This window comes from Aegilops tauschii, chromosome 1 (genome assembly GCF_002575655.3).
Source record: "Aegilops tauschii subsp. strangulata cultivar AL8/78 chromosome 1, Aet v6.0, whole genome shotgun sequence".
In the NCBI taxonomy this organism is placed as follows: Eukaryota; Viridiplantae; Streptophyta; class Magnoliopsida; order Poales; family Poaceae; genus Aegilops; species Aegilops tauschii.
Window position 1 is genome coordinate 493,807,317 of NC_053035.3, and position 22,514 is coordinate 493,829,830.

At 47.3% G+C, this 22,514-nt stretch overlaps 4 protein-coding genes and 1 pseudogene across 4 annotated transcripts; 3 read left to right on the top strand and 2 right to left on the bottom strand.

Annotated features, from left to right (window-relative positions):
• Nucleotides 1-1,109: 1,109 nt before the first annotated feature.
• Nucleotides 1,110-3,396, bottom strand: LOC109766217 (subtilisin-like protease 1; annotated as a pseudogene).
• A 1,966-nt stretch (nucleotides 3,397-5,362) lies between these two features.
• On the top strand, nucleotides 5,363-5,938 carry LOC109766252 (mitochondrial import receptor subunit TOM7-1). The gene has a single exon (XM_020325020.4). The coding sequence runs from the start codon at nucleotides 5,462-5,464 to the stop codon at nucleotides 5,729-5,731; it is 270 nt and encodes an 89-aa protein (XP_020180609.1). The 5' UTR covers nucleotides 5,363-5,461; the 3' UTR covers nucleotides 5,732-5,938.
• Nucleotides 5,939-7,828: 1,890 nt separating this feature from the next.
• Nucleotides 7,829-13,832, bottom strand: LOC109766236 (asparagine synthetase [glutamine-hydrolyzing] 2). The gene is made up of 15 exons (XM_020325003.4): nucleotides 13,629-13,832; nucleotides 13,454-13,551; nucleotides 12,543-12,681; nucleotides 12,155-12,250; nucleotides 11,851-11,992; nucleotides 10,858-10,953; nucleotides 10,589-10,683; nucleotides 9,865-10,026; nucleotides 9,479-9,559; nucleotides 9,180-9,401; nucleotides 8,951-9,085; nucleotides 8,766-8,846; nucleotides 8,585-8,671; nucleotides 8,353-8,460; nucleotides 7,829-8,258 (listed from the first exon to the last, which is right to left on the bottom strand). The coding sequence occupies exons 2-15, from the start codon at nucleotides 13,531-13,533 to the stop codon at nucleotides 8,013-8,015; spliced, it is 1,770 nt and encodes a 589-aa protein (XP_020180592.1). The 5' UTR covers nucleotides 13,534-13,551; nucleotides 13,629-13,832; the 3' UTR covers nucleotides 7,829-8,012.
• Nucleotides 13,833-16,701: 2,869 nt separating this feature from the next.
• On the top strand, nucleotides 16,702-17,094 carry LOC109766218 (E3 ubiquitin-protein ligase Os06g0535400-like). The gene has a single exon (XM_020324988.1). The coding sequence runs from the start codon at nucleotides 16,702-16,704 to the stop codon at nucleotides 17,092-17,094; it is 393 nt and encodes a 130-aa protein (XP_020180577.1).
• Nucleotides 17,095-21,329: 4,235 nt separating this feature from the next.
• Nucleotides 21,330-21,788, top strand: LOC109766220 (probable E3 ubiquitin-protein ligase RHA4A). Its single transcript, XM_020324990.1, has one exon. The coding sequence runs from the start codon at nucleotides 21,330-21,332 to the stop codon at nucleotides 21,786-21,788; it is 459 nt and encodes a 152-aa protein (XP_020180579.1).
• Nucleotides 21,789-22,514: the final 726 nt, after the last annotated feature.

Below are 22,514 nucleotides of genomic sequence, written 5' to 3' on the forward strand. Positions count from 1 at the left end.
GAACAATGTTGAATTACGCACCTTCATTCAATGTGTAAGGAACCACCAAAAGTGAGAGCGAACCAGGGAGTTGAGGACGTTGACACTACGAACAACCAAGAAGTACCATCTATGTTTGTTACCCTAAACTTGATAGGATTTTACTCTAGAAACAATGCCAAGTTATTTTGCTAGATCCGTAAACTCTCGATCACTATTTTTTAAAAGATATTTAAGGATAGTACAAACTCATCAGCAAGGGGGAGATAAGGAGCTTACCGTGTGGGTTGCCGGTGGAGCGTATGCCGGCCATGGAGAAAACCCCGACGGGAAGAGGGGTGGTGCTGCTGCCGAAGAAGAAGAACCGGCCATTACGAGGGTTGCAGTCGTGTTCCTCGTCGCACGCCGGCTAGAAGATGAGGCTGGCGTCCTCGAGCTCCCCTCCCCTTGCACCGAACGCAGAGGAGAAAACCCTCGAATGAGTGGGGTCGGCGAAGAACAGAGGCGGCGGGGATTGAATCTCCGTTGTTGTTGAGCCCAAGACGACAAGCTCCCGCAACAGGTGGCGGAGTCGGAGATAGCGGCGGCGACGCTGCATTGGCCGGGGGCAGCAGCATGTTGCAGAAAGAGGACGGGGCACGGATTGCCGTCGAGAGATCCCGTGCGGAGGCGGGGGGGCGGCAATCCACCTCTTTTGGATGGGATTTGTTGCTGGCGATGAGGGGAGTGGGTGGGGCTTGGTGAGACGGCGGCTCTGCCATCAGAGAAATCGAACAGAGAGAGAGAGGGAGAGAGAGAGAGCGTGAACTGGTGAGGGAGGTGGATGGGAAGGAGCATGGGGAGTTATGAGACGTCGCGTCGTCTCCCGCACTTCCCCAAGCGTGAAAGCGCTCGTCACGCGTGGCTCGCGAAAAACGGCTGATTCGGCTTTTCCTCTAGAGCCAGGCCCAAACCTGTTTTCAGATTCGTACTGGCCAAAAATCAGATGCAGCTCAAGCAACCAAATGGGCCAAATTCTTCATGCGCAGACCTGACTGGACCTAATGCAATCTACCAAACACATCCTAGATGTTTTTATTTGCCTTCCCCACATCCAAGGAGTACTACCCTACAAGTAGTCTTTGGTTGGCCTAGGGCAAGTCCAGCAGCTCGCAGTTCCATTGTATGTGACTTGCTTTGATCAGCGCAAGGTCCCTGGACCTGTACAGTCATAAAGCAAAACTAAAATAGTAGTAGGACTATCAATTAGCGGGATATATAGGAGTATATCATAATAATCATCAGACAGTTGAGAACCCGGTGTGTGGTCCGGTTGTACTGCCCTGAACTGCCCTGAACTGCTCTTCTTCTCCCTAGCCTTCGAGAACACCAGCTTGTTCGGGGTGACGCGTACTGTAAGTGACTTGGGCATGTCCAACTTCGCAACGTATGTTAATGATGGTGGCCCGACGTTCGTCACCGTCCGATTCACCATGAAGGCGGTCGGCTTCAATGGCACAGTTATAGTTGGGTAGTTGAGCTCAACATCTCTGACCTTTGGTAGCTTTGCGCAGGTCAAGCTCTTGTTACGCACGATGGTTGTCAGGCCTCTATCACCGAGGAGCCAGCAGATGTAGCCAGCATAGTCGGTGACACCCAGGTCGTACACCAAGCCAGGGTCAGCGGCTCTTGTTGGATTCACATGGCCCGCGCCCATCGCATACGCGTCCGCTTTCCCGTGCTTCTCGTCCAAGACCGAGCCACCAGTGCTATTAACAACGTACGCAGTCGTCATCGGCCGACTTGACGGCTGCTGGGGACCAATCAGGATGCAAGCTCTTGATAAGTGCTGCAACACCACTGATGTGTGGTGCTGCCATCGATGTGCCGGATAATATGTTGAAAGGGCCTATTTTGGACTCCGTCCACGGACATGCAGCGAGGATGTTCAGCCCCGGCGCCAATATGTCTGGTTTGAGCACGCCGGGGAAATGCTTGCTTGGACCTCGAGAAGAGAACGATGCCACTACAGGGGCCGGACGATAACCAAGGAATGTCTTGTGGTATGAGAAGCTAGCGCGTGCCGATCTGCTTGATGATGCCGCGTAAGCTCTGAGGACGGCGCCGTCGCGCGCGCTCATTTGCACCACACCGGAGTTGTCGTCATCAAGAGAAACCGTGTAGCCATCGGATGCCTTGTTGTCTAGCACTACCCCGGCCGCGCCGGCTTGCAGTATGGAATCGACGAACCAAGGAGCCTCTGAGTCACAAACCACGATCTTCTGGGCGACAGCATGGTTAACCATGTAGTTACAGTCCCGCTGTGCCTCGGAGTAGAGGAGTGGATACATCTTTGACATCGGCTTTGCCACCTGGTTAAGCGCTTCACCGTGAAGGCTCATGCCGTTGCCGAGATTGACGCCAACATCAAAACTTCGATCCACCGAGCCGGCAACGACTGTGATCAACCATGGTGCATCGTTTTTAATTGAATGTGGCTCGGGTCCTTCATTACCACCACTGCAAACCACAACAATACCCTTTGACATGGCACTGAATAAGCCGATGGCGATGGGGTCCTTATCGAACTTGTCATCGAGGCCAATGGAGATTGAGAGCACGTCCACCCCATCCTTGATTGCTGCGTCGAGGCCAGCTAATATGTCAGAATCATAACAACCCACACTATTGCACACCTTTTACATGGCGATATGGGCACCGGGAGCAACCCCAGATGCGGTGCCCGCTGCCATGCCATGATATGACGCGTTGATGATGAAGTTACCAGCCGCTGTGGATGAAGTGTGTGACATGCCCGTCTTCATCGTCAGTGTCTTCGTGTTTAACGAACGACTTGGCACCGATGAGCTTGTTGTTGCACCGGGTCGCCTTGCACGAGCCTTTCCACCTTGCCGGGGGCGACGGGATGTCGCGATCATCGAATGAACTGTGCTTCGCTTAGATGCCGGTATCGAGCAAGCCAACAATGACCCCCTTCCCGTAGCTAGCGTCCCTCCAGAACCCGGTGCCGTTCCTCAACCCAAGGAACTTTGGTGTGCGCGTGGTCATGAGGTACCGTGTTTTCTCCTTGAATGCCCACACGAACCCCGGTTTCTTGGCAACTACATCAAGCTCCCCATCAGTGAGCATTGTGGCGAAGCCGCTAAACACCTTGGTGTAAGAGTGCACAAGACGTGCCTTGCCCAAGTCGCCATCACGCGAACTGGGCAAAAAAGACTCATACCAATGATGGTACATGTCTTCATCGGCATTAAAGGGTGGTGGCTCAACGAGCACGATGTAAGTGTGGTAGGCAGAGGTGTTGGTAGCACCCTGTTGTACCCTTACAGAAGCTTGATTAAGATAGCATAGTATGGGTGTAGGAGAGAAGATTGCAATCAAGAGAAGCGATGCTAAGAGGTTGGCTAATGATGCCATTGTACAATACCTAGTCGAGGAAGAAGATGATGGTGATTCTTTTCCGACACTCGGTGCTCGCAATTTATACACATCCCACCAATGGTATGTCATGATATTTTTCCTAACAAATAAATGAGATATGTGATCTTGCCATATCTTGTTTTAAGATTAATTGCATGAAGCAATATATGCATTTTGGTGTCTTTGATGCTCATAGTGAGAAGAAATGTCAAGATATTAATGTGGCACATTTGCAAAATATATGTGTGCTGTGTACTATTAATGTGCATGCTGAGATGAATTCTAGAAGCAATTAATGTGCATATTATTTGCAAAATATATGTGTGTTGTGTACTATTAATGTACATGGTGAGATGAATTCTAGAAGCAATTAATGTGCATATCCCGCTACTAGTATGCATGATTATTTGCAAATTGGTTGGATCCATACACTCAGTTCGTGTAATCTTCCTAAATAACTTTCAGCCTATTTTGCCATTAATTCCAGATTGTTTTTAAAAGTGTGTCAATAATTTCAGATGCAAAAATATCCCAATGGTTGCCTTTGCAATCAAGAGAAGCGATACTAAGAGGTTTGTCGTGGTGGGCGCACGGCAGATGCCAAGGGATGGCTAAAGAGAGGAGGAGGCTCGAGGGCGCTGGTGGGCTTCGGAGGCGAGGTTGGCATGAGCGGGCGCGGGACGCCGGACATACCCAGGTTCGGGGCTCTCCGGAGAGATAATACCCCTAGTCCTGCCGAGTGTAGTTGGATGATCGATAGTACAATGTTGCTCCTGGAGCTATATGGAGGAGGAAGGAAACTGGCCAAGGCTTGGGCTGCTCCTTCTCTTCGGTGTTGCTATTTGTGGCTAGTCCTCTTTCTTCGCCCCCCAATGATCGTGGGCTCCCGGGGGGTTTTATAGTCCAACCCCCCGGGGTACAATGGTAATGTTATAAGTCGGTAGGTCCGTGTTGTCGGTATCCGGGGTCCCGGGCTGGGCCCCGCTGAGGGCTTGTGGTTCGCCGGGTTCCCCTAGGCGTGGGCCCCGCAAGCCTAGGGGGACTGTGCGCCGTCTTGTCGATCGTCAGGGTGTAGCCGAGTTGAGTCGCGTACATTGCTCTCCCTCAGTTGCCGCTTGCTGTCGTCAGCGGTGAGGGAGGGGGCACTGTTGCCACGCCGGCCCTGGTCAGCGGGTAGGTGAGGGGCACTGTTGCCGCGTTCCTGCTGACTAGAGGCATGGGCGGGGCACTGTTGCCTCGGTCATCGTTGATTGAAGTCTCGTCCCCGTCATACGGCCTGGATGGGACGGGAGTTGACCCGCGGCTGGATTGCGTAGCACGCCATGGTTGGCGCTGGCCTGGTGAGGAGGCTTTGGCCGTGCCAGATTCGGCTGTCTTGCGCCAGTTGTTGGGGCCGAGTCGACGTGTCTTGCCGGGTCGGCTAATCTGGCCGGCTTGCGGGGCTTGGCCGGGTCGAGCGACCTGGCCAAGCGCGCGCCGGTATTGAGGGGCGGTGCCAGCCCTGTTGTTTTTAAAAAAGATCCGGGTTCCGTTGCCTGCGGGGGGTCCATCCCCCGACAAGGTTGGTCAACGATGCCATTATACAACACCTGGGCGACGAATACGATGGCCGTTGTTTTTGTATATATGAAAACCTCATCCTCTCTCTCTCCAGCATTTTCTCAAGCATTCTATGATTGGCTCCCCAAAATTAATCACCTCACGTTTTTCGAGTGAAATTAATCACCTCACTTGATGTTGTAAACTCGAACACTGGGTATTACTCAAATTTTTCTTTTTGAGAAATGGTTATTACTCAATTTTTGTTTTTTGAGGCAAGGGTATTACTCAAATTGTTCAATCACTTTTTGCAGGAGGGCAAAACGTACAGCAGCCCACGTACGTGCCTGGAAGGCAGCCCGTCCCTCTGAGCAGCCCAACAACGGCCCATTCGCACGGCCATATCAGGTAGGGTTTTACCCCAGTCCCCACCCCACCCCACCTTCTTCCATCGCGCGGCGACCAGCACCGGCGGCGACTCCACCACCAACAGCAGCACCAGGCGAGCGAGCCAACCCAGCCCATGGCGCCACCGGCCCGCGCGTCCGCGAAGCAGCCGAAGCCGGGGAGGGCCCTGGGGCGGAGGGGCATGTCGCGCGCGGAGGCGGCGGCGGCGGCGGACGCGGCGGCGAGGCGGTCGGCGGCGGCGCGGGAGTGGCGCGTGTGGGGCGAGTGGGCGATGGGCGCGGCCAAGGTGGTGGCGCACTACGGCTTCATCCCGCTCGTCATCGCCGTCGGCGTCATCAAGTCCGACCCCAAGCCCTCCCTGTTCCAGCTCCTCGCCCCGTTCTGATCGGTCCGTCCGCGTGATCGCGCTTCGCTAGGGTTCGTTCGAGAGGTGAAACAGCCAGTGGTGTCCGTGGTAGTTAGTTATGTCATCGGTAAAACTTGCTAGAATTATCTGTGCTGCACCTGCCATTCTGCTCTGGATCAAATTGAACCTGAATCGCTGTTACATAGTAGTAGTATAAATTATAAAATTTCGGTGATGATTTGGTGATGTGATTGTTGATGTCCGTGTGGATTCTGGACTGTGATGTGGGGGTGTGGATAGCTGCATCGCTTGTGAAAAGGCGATCCTTTTTGCGTCCTCGTGAGATGCTGTGGGCATAACATGCCGCAGGGATTTGTGTTCTCTGTTCGTGTTCTTCACGCAAAATCATCAGAGGTGGTGATATGATCTGGATGCCTGTTGGTAATCGCTATAATTGGGGAATATCTCGTCTTGTCATCAATGATTTCAAAGTTTCACCGGGCATGCTTCTGTTGTTCTTGCATCTGTTCAACGATGGGCTCACAGTGGGTAAAATTTTCCGGTAGAATCACTTTTGGTGTTTCATATTTTAGGTTATGTGCATGCGTATCTGGCATTGTTCATCCAATTCGCTATCTGTATATCCTTGAGCTTGTGCTTATGTGTGCTTATGTGTCTTCACTTTTATGTTATCTTTGTTGTCGCTGACCTTTTGAGGTTCCTACTACTACCACTGGTATTTCCGCGATGCTGTTCTACTGGGAAATCAATAATCTGTGGTATCGCATTTCTGTGTTGTTCATCCAAGTTGTTACCTGTATGCCCTGAGCTCGCTTTTATGTGGTCTTTGTTATTGCCAGCCCTCTTTCAAGATTCGTACAATTGCTGCTGCTATTTTTGCAATGCTGTTTTTACTGGGAATCAATAGCTGCTGGTATCTCATATCTGTATTTTCGATGGCGGACATGTGAAATGTCGATCTGGCTGCCTGCCCCTTGTGCAACATGTGATCTTTTCAACTTCGTATGAAAAAAATGCCTGTTTTCAGCGTTTTGGAAGCTGCACCTTTGATGCTTGTTCCATAATGGGATCGTTCTGCCTCTTGCAGTTTGTCGTGCGCTTCAGTGTTCCGTTCGATTTCAACGTGTTCTGCCACGTGTGTTATTGAATTGGAGAGTATTTTCCTTTAGCATGGCGCTCTTCATTGGTTTCATTCGTTCAAGAATTAGAGTGTTTTAGATTGTTAGCATACATATCTTGTTCATCCAATGTTGGTGTTATGAGTATTTCCCAAGCTTTTGGTTATATCAGCTGACTTTTAACTGCTAAGCTTCATGGTTTTTATTGTCAGTTCTACTAATGGTGCTCTTCTCTCGACTCTCAACATTTGTCCACGGTGCAGAACCTGGTTATGGTTGGAATGTCAATTTTTGTAACACCCTTTGGTTGATGTTTGCGGAACAACTTTTGATATATTGAAGAATTTCCACCAATTTGTAATTTGTGTGTGCCGGATAGGTTGGATCTCATTTGCTTCGATGAAGGATATTCGCTGACCACCTTTTTTTTCTGAACTGGTGTTGATCAGCTTTTGTTTTCCTGAATAAAAGAACGTGATTGACATGGTAATGCTGTTTTCAAGGACAAAAGGAGTTCGAATCCATTTTCTGCAAAGATTTTTTAAAAAATGTGTGCTTTAAGGATAAGAATGAGCAATTACCCTAGTTACGTATACATTCCACAGTGCTATAGTACCACATATAATTGTGTGCAACCTTCCAGGTCTCCAAAATGTAAGATTGGCCCAGCAGAAAAACGGGAACTATAGTCAGCACGTACAGACTGCAAGTTAAAACATGACAGTATATTCCAATTAATCCAAGATAAGATTGAAAACGAACACGTTGAATGCTAATCGCTGAATGATATTGCTGTGTATGCCACTTCTCTTTTTTCGTAAAAAATTTCATGACATTTTCGGTGAGGTTCCAGACTAGGAGTACCGGAATTGTGCCCAGGAATTGATGGTGCGCTAGCATGAGCAACATAGAAAGATCATCTAATCTGAAAGGATCATTGGAATTTATTAGTGCAAATTTGCAGCTTGCAAACCAAACACTGAGCAACACAAGGATATCAACCACGGTGAAATATTTATTTACGACGCAAACGCTCGCTGCATAAACAAACTTGGTACATACATGCGAAAGCAAAACATGAACGAAAAAGTAGAGCAAAGCAATTTCTGCACTGCATGACTGAATGAACTACAGACAGGTTGCAAGGAAAACTAGAATTTATGGAACCATGGAATGGAAGGTTATACAGCAGCTGCTGAAACGGCGGTTTTGAGTCTTTTGACGTCATGTGCAGGTGAACATGAGACGTCATCCACGGCAGGATCGACCGACGCAGGAGCCTTTTCTTTGTACGCCGCATCGTGCACGCCAAGCGCGGCGCGGCCAGACGGGTCGAGGAGCTTGGACCAGGCGGTGTCCCATTCGACAGCTTTCGCGGTGCTGCATGCGACGCTGGGACCTCCTGGCACCGTTAGCCTAGCAGCATTCTGCACAATTGAAACGTTGATTTAAGTTCTACGGTGCAGATGAAATACGTCGGAATATAACTACGAGATTAAAGGCTCGTTGTGGCTTCTGGACCTTGGGATAGAACTTCTCGAATACGGTCCTGTAATAGTAGGCCTCTTTTGTTGTGGGTGTGTTGTCAGGGTAAACAAAGCTAGCGTTCGTCATCATGGAATCCGACACCTGAACATGAATAGGAGATACTGTCAATTCTGATGGGGGTAAAAAGTGAAACAAAAGCATTGTAAGACAAATAAATAAACAGATGTCAGCTTATGAATTGTTTGACAAAGAAAAGATGGTATACATGTGCATTAGCATGGTCCTTCAATCCATCAATCCAACTGTACCCAACACCATCGCTGAATTGTTCCTTTTGCCTGTAAAGAATGTGCTGTTCACAGAAAATAAATCTTATGAGCATGCAAGCAAAGCTTGCACAAGAATCACAGCAAATATAGCACAATAAAAAGATGAACTTCTCCAACCTTGGGTAAATAGGGCTTCTCCTCGTCATCAAATGCATTACGCAGTACCCATTTCTCGATCCGGCCAAGATCACGTCTTATCTATTTTTTTTCAAGATGATAAAGATAAGAAGATGATAATGCTAGTTATAATAAATGAATAGAGCTAGAATGAGATTACTGTATTATCGCAAGAAAATACATACCATCTTACATTCAGGATCCAGGTCCATTGCTACATTGATAAAGCTTTTGTCGAGAAATGGAACGCGAGCCTCAAGACCCCAGGCAGAGGTTGCTTTGTTCGCTCTCAAACAATCATATAAATGAAGAGCTTTTATCTAAATGTCAAAGCAACTCTAATAAGTTCATCAACTGACCATGTTGTGCATATACACCCTGAAAGAACGAAAGAGCAATTCTGTCTTTGTTTACCTTCCTACAAGTCTCCTCATGGAGTTCCTTCTTGTTTGGTGCCTTATGAAAATAAAGATAACCACCAAATATCTCATCGGAACCTTCTCCTGAAAGAACCATCTTCACACCCAATGATTTGATTTTCCGAGACATTAGAAACATTGGGGTACTTGCTCTAATGGTCGTTACGTCATATGTCTCGATGTGGTAAATAACTTCTTCCAATGCATCAATGCCCTCCTAGGATTTTGTCAGATGAATTAATAACTACAAAATGACCCTTCCACTATGCAAAGGACGGAAAAATAATAATGAACCTGCACTGTGAAGTGTAATTCATGATGGACAGTGCCAAGGTAGTCAGCAACTTCCTTAGCAGCTTTAAGATCAGGAGAACCCTACCAAAAAAAAACGCGTTAAGTTTCTGTCCTATTGTATGCTCTGCTTGTATCACTCAACTAAACACCCATCCTTTACTTATAAAAGATACTCATAAGAGCAAGAAAACAACTTAAATTTTGAAAGATGGCCTAAAGTGATTCTCAGCAATGAGGATAGACCAGTAGACAATATTGAGAAATGTACCTTCAAACCGATGCAAAAGGTACTCATAAGAGCAAGAAAACAACTTAAATTTTGAAAGATGGCCTAAAGTGATTCTCAGCAATGAGGATAGACCGGTAAACAATATTGAGAAATGTACCTTCAAACCGATGCAAAAGGTGTGCAGTTGGTTTCCCCACTGCCTGGCAACTTTTGCTTCTGCCAAGTGCCGTGAAACAACAGAAGCCACCAAAGAAGAGTCAAGTCCACCAGACAAGAGAACGCCAAATGGCACATCAGTCATGAGCCTCTTGATAACAGCCTGCGAAATTTGCAATTCATCTAAGAAAATATAGTAGATGATATATGTGAAGAAACTTAGCTTATGAAATATACCGTCAGACACAATAACTTATTTATACTCTGTACATACTTAATAACCAATTAGCATGGTTTTGAATAACATGCCATCTATCTAAGATCTTAATACAGAGATTATTGCACTAAAACATAATTGTGATTGCAAGAGAGCTGCAATAACCTATTACTCCCTCCGTTCCTAAATATAAGCCCTTTTAGAGTTTCCAATACGGACTACATTCAGAGCAAAATGAGTGAATCTACATTCTAAAATATGTCTATATACATCCGTATGTAGTCCGTGTTGAAATTTCTGAAAGGGTTTATATTTAGAAACAGAGGGAGTATTACTCATGAATTATCAACCAGGGTATTCCAAACAAGCATCGCCTAATCAGAGGCATCGATACATCATATCAACATGAAGCAAATCAAGAAGAGATTAACATGAAATAATTATAAATGTATACTTTATGCATCAAAAGGTGCAAAAATGTAACAGAGAGCATAAGGAAAGGCGTGACCTTCTCGAAACTCTCTCGGATGAGGACAGGATCGTAAGGGGTTGAGGGAATGCTTTCTGAAAACCATGGGGGGTTGTACCACCTCCTTAGGCCACCTAGCATAAATGTTAGAAAACAGATTACCAGGCAAGACAAATGGATATCTGAAACAACTAATAGTAGCTTATACTATTTTTGCCTTCAGAGTTTGCAAATCTACATGTATGGTATAATGCCTGATAAGATCGTCAATTTGTCACAAATTCATTAAGACATTTGAAGTTTTGAACCTGCTTTGCTTGAGTACAAGTGTCCAGGGGGGAACGATATGAAGCGCTCGCAATCATCACTCAACGCCTTCATCTCTGAAGAAAACCATACTGACCCTGGAATAACAACGAACATACAAATTAATGCATAGTAGCCACTACATAAATGCATAGAATTGAGCCAAGTTGTAACAGATACAAACACTACAGCACCTGCTTATTCCAGAACAATGTACTTGCAAATACAAACAGCCAACTATAGTTTTCAACAGTTCACAGAACTCAGAATCTTTGGTATAGCTAACTCCATATAACGAATTTAACAGTCAGCTTGGGAAATATTGTGTCTATCCACATCTTTCCCATCAGACATTCAAATTGCACACTATCATAGGCATCACAACCTAGGCACTCCCTTAGTCTGGGTATACAACATATTTTGATTGGCCAAATATTTGACCAAAAAAACAATCCTACGTTATGTGAGTTATGTGACACAAAATTGATACTGTTTGAGTCGAATTCAAAAGCTTTTTCCTATGATTGTGGTTCTGTAACTAGTAACAAATATTATGGAAAAAATATGGTCAATATGTCTTATATATCCAGATAGAGAGTAGCACTAGCACCTTTATATTCTAGTTATCAAACTACAGGTGGTGAGAGACACCACTCCAGATTTTGTGGGATGTGAGCCCATGATAGATTTACGGTTATTATCTTTTATTGTTATTTTTGCAAATTAATTGGCCTTGTCCAATCCTATTCTAAGGAAATAGGTAGGCTGTGATATATCTACTTCTAATCTCAAACTGAATTTAAATGGGCCTACATGCAACCTGTTTTTCTCCTCCTCGTGATACATGGATTGACCACTGAAACAGTTGCATGACCAAGCAAACCAATACCAAAAGTCCAGACCAAGATAAATTTGGGAGGAAAAAGATAATAACTTCATGTTCATGATTTTGATCAAAGGGACAAAGTGTCTATAAGAACAGAATCTTTGCATACCATCAAGACCCCAGCCCATGTATAAAGGACAGATACCAATAGCATCGCGTGCAGCGATGAAGCTTTTATCACGTGTGTCAAGAAGCACAAACGAGAACATGCCATCCAACATATCCACAAATTCTTCCCCATATTCCTCATACTGTGAAAACAATATAGTTCGAAATACAAATGTTAACAAATAAAATATATGCACTGGAGGACGATGCTTAGGTAAAGACCATAAAAAATGTTGGCAGAAGCCAAGCTACACAATAGGACACCAAAAGAAACTGAACATAGAGAAATAAGAGTACAAACTTACTAGGTGAGCAATAACTTCACAATCACTACCAGTTTGGAACTGATGAGATTTCAGCTTAGCTTTCAGTTCTTCATGATTATAGATCTCACCATTCACCTGGAAAAGTCAAACAGACAAGATGTGGTTAAAAAAAAAGAAAAGAACAAAACATATTTTCTCAATTGGTACAGAAATATAGTGGATAAAAGGTCGTGTCTCAGAGATGCAACGAGCACAGATCGGAGACAACATTTATAAAATCCCATCACAAAATTATCCACAAAGAAATGCCAGTTACCAAAAGCAGAATAGTGAGACGTAATCATATGTTATACATGGAAATGAATCATAAAAGCACAGATAAGAAAAATGAAAACAGTAAAACGGCATTCTCACTGCAAATACTGACCGTCACAACAACTGTTTTGTCCTCGTTGTACAATGGCTGGTCTCCAGATGTAGGATCAACAATAGCCAACCGCTGGTGCGCAAGATAGCAATCCTCAAAGCTGTGTATACCACTCCAATCAGGGCCTCTGTGCCGTAATCTATGAAAAATGGTAGACTAATTCAGTGGGTGCATAAGATTTCATATACTGAACCATGTGTCACCTAAGGAAATTTGAATAACAAGTAGCACACAGAAATTTTAGTTCACGAAGATCTCTGAATCCAGTTCAATCTAATGCAACTTTGTGTTGAAGTCAACTACTCACTCTAATCTAAGGTGCAACCTTGAGTACTGTTACCCCATGACCGTGCAGTTCCTAAAGTGGGAGAAGTTGCACAGACTAAGTGATAAGACATAGCAAACAAAACAGTCCTAATTCTGCATAAAAATATTCCATACTTGTGCACACACACATTAGGGAGGCGTTGCTACAGACACTACATTTTCATAAATTTGAAATCACTAGAATTTAGGCATATGCAAGACCACACAAGTGAAGCACCTTGTTAAGTAAACAAAATGCCACTAGTTTCCAAATTATCGTGTGAACATTCCGAACCTCAACGGACACACGCCTACATACTGTACATACTCTGTTCCCTAAACCCAAAACCTCATGGTTCCTGAGGACGTAAACAATAATGGCGAATTGACGATGATGTCGAATAACTAAAAATGGTAAATAAAGCGAGAGCGACATCACAGGGCCAAAGTGGACACGCATCTCGCCTACTATTGCCAACCGCACAAATCCGCCGCCAACTTCAATTCTATACCTCCGAGACGGGCTAGCCCGCACGGGGCACAGGACCAAACACGCAGGGGGGAGGCGGGAGGGGGAAGGGGGTTGAGACGGCGGGGCGCGTTACCGGCGGGAGAGCTCGATGATGCGGGAGCGCTTGGCGAGGGAGACGTCGCCGACGCCGAGGACGGCGAGGATGCCGCACATGGTGGCGGCCGGCGGGACCTGCGCGCCGACGAGCTCTGCAGGTCATTTGACTAATCGCTGGGTTGAATGGACAGAAACAGGGAACAAGGTCGTACCTCACGCCTCGTTGGCCAGACGCCGCGGACGAACGGGGCGGGGACGGCGACGGCGATGCCCCGACGAGTACGGACGGACGGGCGACGCGGGCGCGGGTGGTGGTGGAGGGTAAGGTACGGCGGTCTACGGCGGCTCGGTGGTGGTGGAGCAGCAGGGAGGGTAGGAGAGATGCGCGTTTGGGGCTTGTAGCGGGCCAGGCCGATCGCGCAGATTCGGCCCACGAGGCCCCTATTTTGCAACATTTGGCAAGTTTGAATTTGGATGCATGTATGCACCGAGTGAAAATGTAGATGCTCATGTATCACACAGGAGAGTTTACTCAAAAAAAAAGTATCACACAGGAGAGGAGTTGTGTTATTCTCATAGTTAAACAAAAAATGCCCGCATAGCTCCACCTAACAATAGGAGAAGAAATGTCCCGTATGGTTTCGAGTTATCCCATTCATCGATGCACGATGAAAAATGCCCACGTAGGTAGTGAAATATGTTTCGCCTTTAAGAACACATAAATCCACTTTCTCTAGAGTGAAGAAAAATGGAGATAATATTACAGTAGTTCGATCGATGTGTGTGCTATGGCCACAACAAAGTGTCACTAGTTCTCACAGATACTGCAAAGCTACAAATTAACGTTGATGGGGTGAGAAAATAAAAAATAGAAAAGTAAACTAGGCAGAAAGTATGAAAGAAAATAATACGGGAGCAGCAAACCTAGGTGACAATTTTTTATTGATCTCGCCTAGGTGACAACTTTTTTTGTGAAAAGAAAGAATAATTACTTGGGCAAGACGTGCTTGCTAGTTAGCCTATGACCGAACACCCAAACAAACTATGATTGAACTTGTTGTAGTGGATATTCTTCTCCGTGTAGAAATGGACATCGTATTGGAGAGAGAGGGAAAAAAGGCCGACATGCGTGTGCTTGTTGCCGTGGAACTCGACAATTTCAGGTCCAACCTAGAAACCCAAGAAGAGGTAGAACCAAAAAAATAGAAAAAATGGAAGCGAGAAGAATCCTAAAAAATGAAGATGAATCGTCATTATTGTTATTCAGTTGATGTCAGTTTTTTCACCCTCCTAGTGTACGCGTTGGTTGCCGTTCGATCTCCTGGCACGAATCACGGCACAAGGGTGGTGCCATGCAACAATGTGTGTGGTTAAACTTTCTATATGCAGTTAAATTTTAGCCTAAAAAATCTAGAAATTCTGTAATTTTCACATCTTTGAAAAAACAATAATCACTATTTTTTGCCATGTGCGCATTACAAATCCCAAAAAGTTGCCATACTTTTAAACTTGCCATCTGTAATTTTTTTGCTAAGTACCCATTACAAATCCCAAAGGTTGCCATATTTTAGAGTAACAAAAAATTCAAAACTTGGCATGTGCAATTTTAATATAGGTAGCATGTCAATTTCATTATTTAAAACATAGCAATTTTTAATTAGTCCATGGCAATTTTATTACTTACGTCATGGTAGTTATGCTATACGTGCCATGGGAATTTAATTATTTAGACCATGGTAGTTATTTGTAGGTAGCATGGCAATTTAGACCATGGTCGTTTTTTGTAGTTATCATGGCAATTTCATTATTTTTGACCATGGCAATTTTTCCGGCAAAACCATGGCAATTTTATTAATTGGACTTGGCAATTTTTCATGTATTTTACACAACAATAATTGTCTTTGGACCATTGCAAAATATTGGACTTCTCTAGAAAAACATTTTTTTTCATGTTGAAGTTGCCACTAGACCAATTATATTGTTTTACAAATTAGAGCATGGTAATTTTTATTTTTCGTAGATACAATGCCACCTTTTTTTAATATACCGTTGTTAAATTTTAAATTAGAGGATGACAATTTTATAAAGTGTAGCATGAAAATTGTAAATTTATGTTTCTCTGCTTTTGTTGTGTTATTTTTTTCTTGTTGATGCCATTTTCTTTGCCAAAAAGTACTAAATTTGGCCTAGCCCATATGTTCCGGCGCTTACTAGGCCAACTGGGTCGCACTAGAATGCACTACAACGAACGAGAGAGGGACACTGGTTCCAAAGGAATGAACCTCCCCCAGCAAACATTTCGTTCGGCCCGTGGTGCCTTCCCCGGGATGATCACCAGCTATTGGGTCCTAAAAAATACGACTAAACCGCTCATCATAAGTTTTTTTCACATAAGGAAACTACCATGGTTCCCGCTGAAATCACGTTTTAAGGTCTGACCTAGAAACCACATAGATATACTACAGCAATTACTCCCTTCGCTTCCGATTAATTGAAGTTATATTTTTGTACCAAGTCAACCTTGTTTAAGTTTGATAAGTTATGAAAACACTTCATAACTCTTTTTCTCTCGCAACTAGAATGGCTAGGGCACCCGTCCACTCCGGACTTTGTCATCAAGCCAGTGGATCCGCCTCCCTTTTGCATGTTGCTCGGGCAATCAGTGGTAGGGAGGGGGATCCGATTGCCTCGGCTTTCGGCTAATAGTTTAGCTTAGGATTTTTTTTCCTCACGGGGGCGGCGCTTCATCTTCAGGCTGGTCTTTCGGGCGTCGATCCTTCTCAAGTTCGCCCACTGGGACAGAGTTGAGGGAGCTCTAGCGTAGATTCTTGTCGTCTCCTTGGGGCGGCATGGTAAGGACTTCTTGCGCGTGTGTGTAACGACGAGATTTGGTCTCAGAAGCTTCATTCCAATTTAAGGGTCCAATGGTGACAAGTGTTGCTGGGAGCTGGTCCATAGGGCCATGTGCAAGAAAGATTTTCCGGTTGTTATCGGCAAGGTCAGGCTAACTTCAGTAAGGGAGTGGCCATAGTAGCGCGTCGCCGGCTCATTTTGGTAGTCGTAATGATTGTTTGATGGTTCAGGTTCCTCGAAGTATTTTTTTTATTTTGTTTGGTATTTGTACTTTTTTTGGGCCAAACCTATGGAAAAGATCATACCTTCCAAAATTCCGAAGAGAAGAAAAAGGCATTCCCTTCCTCTTCCGGTTATTAGGGCACATGCATGCTGTTGTTCATACCCCGGCCAAACTAAGGAAGCAATCTCTCTGCGTCCCAAGCGACGACGATGGCCTTCCTCATCGGGTTCATCGTCAGCCTCTCCTTCTGGCTGCCGGTGTTGGCGCTCTTCTGCTGCGCGATCTACCTCTGCCGGAAACCAGCGGAAGCGCCAGCACCAGATCAGAACGTGGCCGCCACCGCCACGGGCCGAAGAAGGGAACCGTGGCGGCTGGGATACTTCCGGCACTCCGCCGCGGCGGGTGGCGGCGCGAGCGGGGCGGCGGAGAAGGTGTGCGCGATCTGCCTGGGGGAGCTGGCGGCCGGGGAGAAGTGCAGCGAGGTGCCGGCGTGCCGGCACGTGTTCCACCGGCGCTGCATCGCGCTGTGGTTGGAGAAGAAGAGCACCTGCCCGCTCTGCAGGGAAACCATCGCGCCGGCGGCTGCCGGCGACATTGTTTAGCTGGTTAGTCTAGGTAGGACTAGCTTTGCTTGTGCATGCATGCTCCCTCGTGGCTAATTAGTTAATACAGTTGCGGTTGGGCCCGGATCAATTGTTTCTTGTTACTTGAAGACGCATGAGCTCAACCTCTGATCGCTGCGATCTGCCTCTTTGCCGAGTATCCAGAGTACTCAAAGACCAATTACACTTGGCAAAGTCTTTATCGAGTTTTACTCTTTTGTTGAGTATTTTTTTTCTTGTCACTTGGTAAAAGCCTTGTTTACCTAATGCGCGATAAAATGCACTCGGCAAATAGCCAGAACGGCAAAGGTAGTTTTTTCTGTAGTGAATATTGCCTAACTTTGTTGTCGATATCGTGTGGCACACGCGAGGATTACGATGCCGGAGCCAAGTAGGCCATGGAACTAACCAGCGTTAGCATATAGACGACGAAGCATGTTAGAGAAAAATTAAGACGAAAAATGTAGAAATGACGTACGTGATGATTATCTAGATCAGAATTCCGCGGTACCCCCACATTGGTAAGGGTATAGCTGAGAGTTGTTGTCTCTTCACTCGGAGTAACTCGGGGAGTGGTCTCGGGACTTACCCACGGAGCGGGAGTGGCGGCTTCTCCATGTGGCTATGGTCTTCGAGTTAGCTCTAACTTCCCCTTGGGGAGCGAGCAACCTCTCATGGTGATCAGACGAGGCATGGCTCTTGTCCTGTTCCCGCCGAGGCTCGTGTGTGGCCTGTCTATAAAGATGGCAAAGCGAGGCCTACAAACCAATCAAGGCACTCTTTGTTGGAATAAAAAGACATCACACACCACGGCTCGTTTGCAAACAAAAAGCAAGTTTACCCCAGCTTTTCACGTGTATCGACAATTCATCTCGCGCAAACTCCTTGTGAGTATCTTCGTAGTAAATGAGACAAATAATTTTTCATCAAACAATAAAATGATGTTAAATAACTGAAAATGTTAAATAAAGTGGATGTCACATCACCCGACCAAAGTTGACCCGCATCTCGCCTACTATTCCAAACCAAGCGTGTGTGCGTGCGGTGGACGCGTCGGGCTCGGCCCGTGGCAGGCTTGGTCGGGTGCGTGCGTGACCAAGGGTGTGTGCGTGTGTGTCCACGCGTGCGAGCGTGTGGGCCGTTGTGTGTAGGCGAGATGCGCGGAGAAGTGACCGCGTCGGGGCGCTGGACTCGGGCCGTGGCGACTGCGTGCGTGCGCGTCGGGTGCACGAGCCCGGGAGCGCGGGGCGTGGGGGGTGCGTGGGAGCGCGGCGCGGCGCGTCTGTGCGCGCCCGTATAAAGCCTGCTCCCTCCTCCGTGTTTCGCCGGATCGAGTTCGTGCTTGAGAAAGAAAAGGTCGTTCGTGCGCCGGCAAAAACCACCTGTGTCCACTGTCTCCTTCTCCTTCCTCCTTCTTTGTTGGTTCGTGCCACAGCGAGAGAGAGCTCAGAGAGAGAGAGAGAGAGAGAGGGGTAGAGCTAGGGCAGGCTAGGGTTTAGGGTCTTGGCGCCAACATGTGTTGCCTTTGTGAATCACACCTTCCAAAAAATGATGCAACAAACATGGCATGCCAATCCAATTACTCACCGACGTATTGGCATCCATGTCGGGCTCGCCCTCTACTGTACGTACGCGTTATAGGGAGTCGATCCGGAGGAGGGTACCGTCGTTGCTACTCCATAAGAGACCCCCGGCCGGCGGCCAAAGCCGTACGTAGAAGACAAATAATCTCCACGTGCGCCCTGGGCGACCAAACGTGTCAACCACGGTCCACGGCCATGGACGACGACTCGCTGATTGCCATCGTCGCATTTTGCAGCGTCGGGCTGTCCTGGGTGCTTGTCTGCTGCGCCGCCTGCTGCTGTAGTGGACTGGAGGCGGCCGCGGGCCGAAGGAGGAGCGACACGTCGCTGCTGTCGCCCAGGCCGCCGGTCGTCGCCGCCGCAGGTCCGAGTCGAAGGGATGCGAGGCCGGAGCAGCAGCACGAGAGGACTGCGGCGCCTATGCCGGAGCCCGTCGTTGCGGGGAAGCCGCAGCTGGGGCACTTCATGTACTCCGCGGCGGAGGAGGGCGGAGTGAGGGGGGCGTCAGAGAAGGCTTGTGCGATCTGCCTGGACGAGCTGGTGGACGGGATGGAGTGCAGCAAGGTGCCGGCGTGCGGGCACGTGTACTGCCGGGAGTGCATCGCGCTGTGGATGAGGAGCCGGAGCACCTGCCCGCTGTGCAGGGAGCTCATCGTGCCGGGGTCTGAGCCGCTTTCGGCAGCCGAAGCAATGGTCTAGCTAGGAGAGAAGACATCCGGAGTTGCGGTGCAAACCAAAGGAAAACTACGTTCCAAAGCTTGTGAATAGTTTCAATTTTTTTATAAAGACAACTCCCTCTTCGATTTCTATCGATAGAAACGGGGTTGCTAAAACTCCCTCGACTGAGTTTTCGTCAAGTCTCGGTCGACTCGCTGATTATTAGATTGTTTTGTTGCGTCATAGCCTTTTTTAATGGGGAAACGTTTGCATTCGGCCGACCCGCGAAATGCTCGGCTGGCCGCTCCCGCTCGCGCGCGTCTGATTGGTTGCAGGGAGAGCCACATCTGCTATGTAGGCCCATCAACTGACAGATTCGTCTTATCTTTTTCGCATCTCGTTCTCTTTTTCCCGTCCCCAAATTTCTCTGCTATATCCCACTGGCACACCTTGTGCTGCTCCTTGCTACCAACACCATGACTGCGAGCATGGCGCCCCTCCAAGCTGGCAGCCCCTCCTCCTTCGATTTCCGGTTGCCGCGAGCATGGCGCCGTCCGCCATCGTTGCTACAACCCGCTGCCACATCCTTAGTCACCTGCAGCCGACAAGCTGCATCCACGGTGACCTGCGGCGGCGATTTGTGGTGTTTGAACCATGGGGTCGACAAGCTATGTCAGCAACCGCGGCGAGCTGGACCCATGGTCGCGACCAAGCCTGTTGTGATGTTGCAACCGCGGTCAGTTTGTGCTGGAACCAGCATTCGAAAATGTTGGGACCGTGGTCACCACGTGCTGGAACCGGCATGGGCAGATGCTGCGACCGTGGTCACCACGTGTTGGAACCGGCATCGACAAATGTTGGAACCGTGGTCACCACGTGCTGGAACCGGCTTTGACTAATGTTGTGACCGGCATGGGAAAATCTTCACCCCATCGAAAAAGCTTCAACCGGCGGTCACCATGCTTGCACGAAACGTATGTAAATTGACTTCCATTTTGTGAGAGAAATGGTTGTACAGAAACAACTTTGGATTATGTTCATTATCACAATGTTCTCCAAAGTGTGTGCTAATAAGGTCACAACAAAGATGTTGCTGGTTAAACAGTGGATTTTCTGTCCTAGACAAGCCCATACACCCAACTACCACATGTGAGGCGATTTCACATCACTCATAGTAAGTGGTACTCCCTCTACAAACAAATATAACAAGTTTTGGATCACTAAAGTAATGATCTATAAGAAGTTTTACATCACAAAAGTAGTGATCTAAATCGTCGTATATTCGCTTACAGAGGGGGTATATAGCATTTGCGAACATTTGGATCTTCCTTGTTGGGCTAGGCCCTTTGTGGTTTAAATGAACTAGTTCAACCTTCAAGTTGAAGAGGGAGTCTAGAGATTTTTTTTGGGGGGTGGGGGGGGGGGGGGGGGGTTATTTTTCTCCTTTAGAACCGCAAGCAATGAAAAACATATCTTTTTTATATATACAAGCAACCATACTAATCAACTTACAATTGAACCCTAGTAATTAAGAGAAACTGTTTGAACCTCTTGCAGCGAATCTTCTCTGCATAAAAATGGACACGATGAACAAAGTTCGCACACGCGCGCAACTAAGGCTGCATTTAACTGACATTGCGGTGGATTATCATAGTCCCAGATGCTTCCTCGTATCTGACCTATAGAAACCCAAGAAATAGCAGTTGCACAAGATGGTATGTGTATGAGATCCCAAAAGCAAACGGCCGGGCCGTGTTTGCGTTGCCTTTCTGAATCATACCTTCCACTTAATAATGCTGTGAAAAAAGAGCATACTTTCCATTTATAATCTTATACGTATGCGTAATCGAGCTATAGCACCGGCCGGAGAGGCTGCGCCGTAGTTACCAGCCCATATATACTGCAAGAAAGAGATCACCGCCGGCAACTGATATAAAGCCGTGAAAAGCTAGCAATCTCCACGTCCCGATCCAGGAGAGCGTGCCAACGACGGCCATGGTCGACCCTTTTATGGTCTTGGCCCTGGTTTGTGTTTTCGGGCCGTTTCTATGTGGCTTGCTCTGCGCCTGCCCCTGCGCGAGTGCAATCACGTCGCACCCGTTGCCCGGGCCGGCGCCGCCGCCGGCGGTCGTCGCCGCCACAAGTCCAAGTCCAAGCGACGCATTGCCAGAGCCAGTTGTCGTGGAGAAGCCGCAGCTGAGGTACTTCCTGTACTCGGCGGCCGCCGCCACGGAGGAGGATGGCGGAGTGAGGGGAGCGTCGGTGGTGGTGTGCGCGATCTGCCTGGAGGCGCTGGTCGGCGGGGCGGAGTGCAGCGAGGTGCCGGCGTGCCGGCACGTGTTCCACCGGGGCTGCCTCGCGCTGTGGATCGGGAGCAGCAACACCTGCCCGCTCTGCAGGAGGCCTGTCGTGCTGGGGTTAGAACCCCTCTCGGTAGCCGAGGAGATGGTCTAGGACTAGGAGAAACGATACGGTGAAAGAAAACAAAGATGCCGCGGTGAAAACCAAATGAAACTACGCTTCAAAGCTTGTGAAACATTTGAAAATAGAAAATAAACTATGTTGTTGAGGCCGTGTCTGGCTTGATGATTAACCCACGAAGATGTTTATTGTTATATCTTCAGAAGAAAGTAAATCATCGCTTTCTCTTGTATCATTTTTTAACATCCTTATTATGCATTGAATTTTACGTGTCTTTTTTATCAACTAGCAATTTTTTAGAAACAAAGACATGCGCATTCACATACACCAACGGCGGAGCTTCAGCAAGGCTGGATGGGCCATGGCCCGCCCAGCCCAAAGCAAAAACAGTGCAGGGTTCAGATTGGACTAGGCCAATTTGAAAAAAATAATGGACATTTCTTTGTACCGGCCCGCCCATATTTCGCACTGTAGCTCCGCCACTGCAGACACGCATATACACTTATATATCCATATGAACGGATACACGTAGAGATTGAGTCGCGGTCTTGGGACTGAAGAAATCACCACATGCACCTCACGGTCAACGAGGACGCCGTCACCCACGTTCTTGCAACCCATACATTTAACTCATTGTACGCCTATCGGTACGTGTGAATTACCATTTTTCAAACTTTTGCTTCAAAAGGAAAAAGAAAGAACGCACCAAACCGCTAGCTCCACTCTTGTCCCACTTTTCTTCTTATATATCCTCCTTCT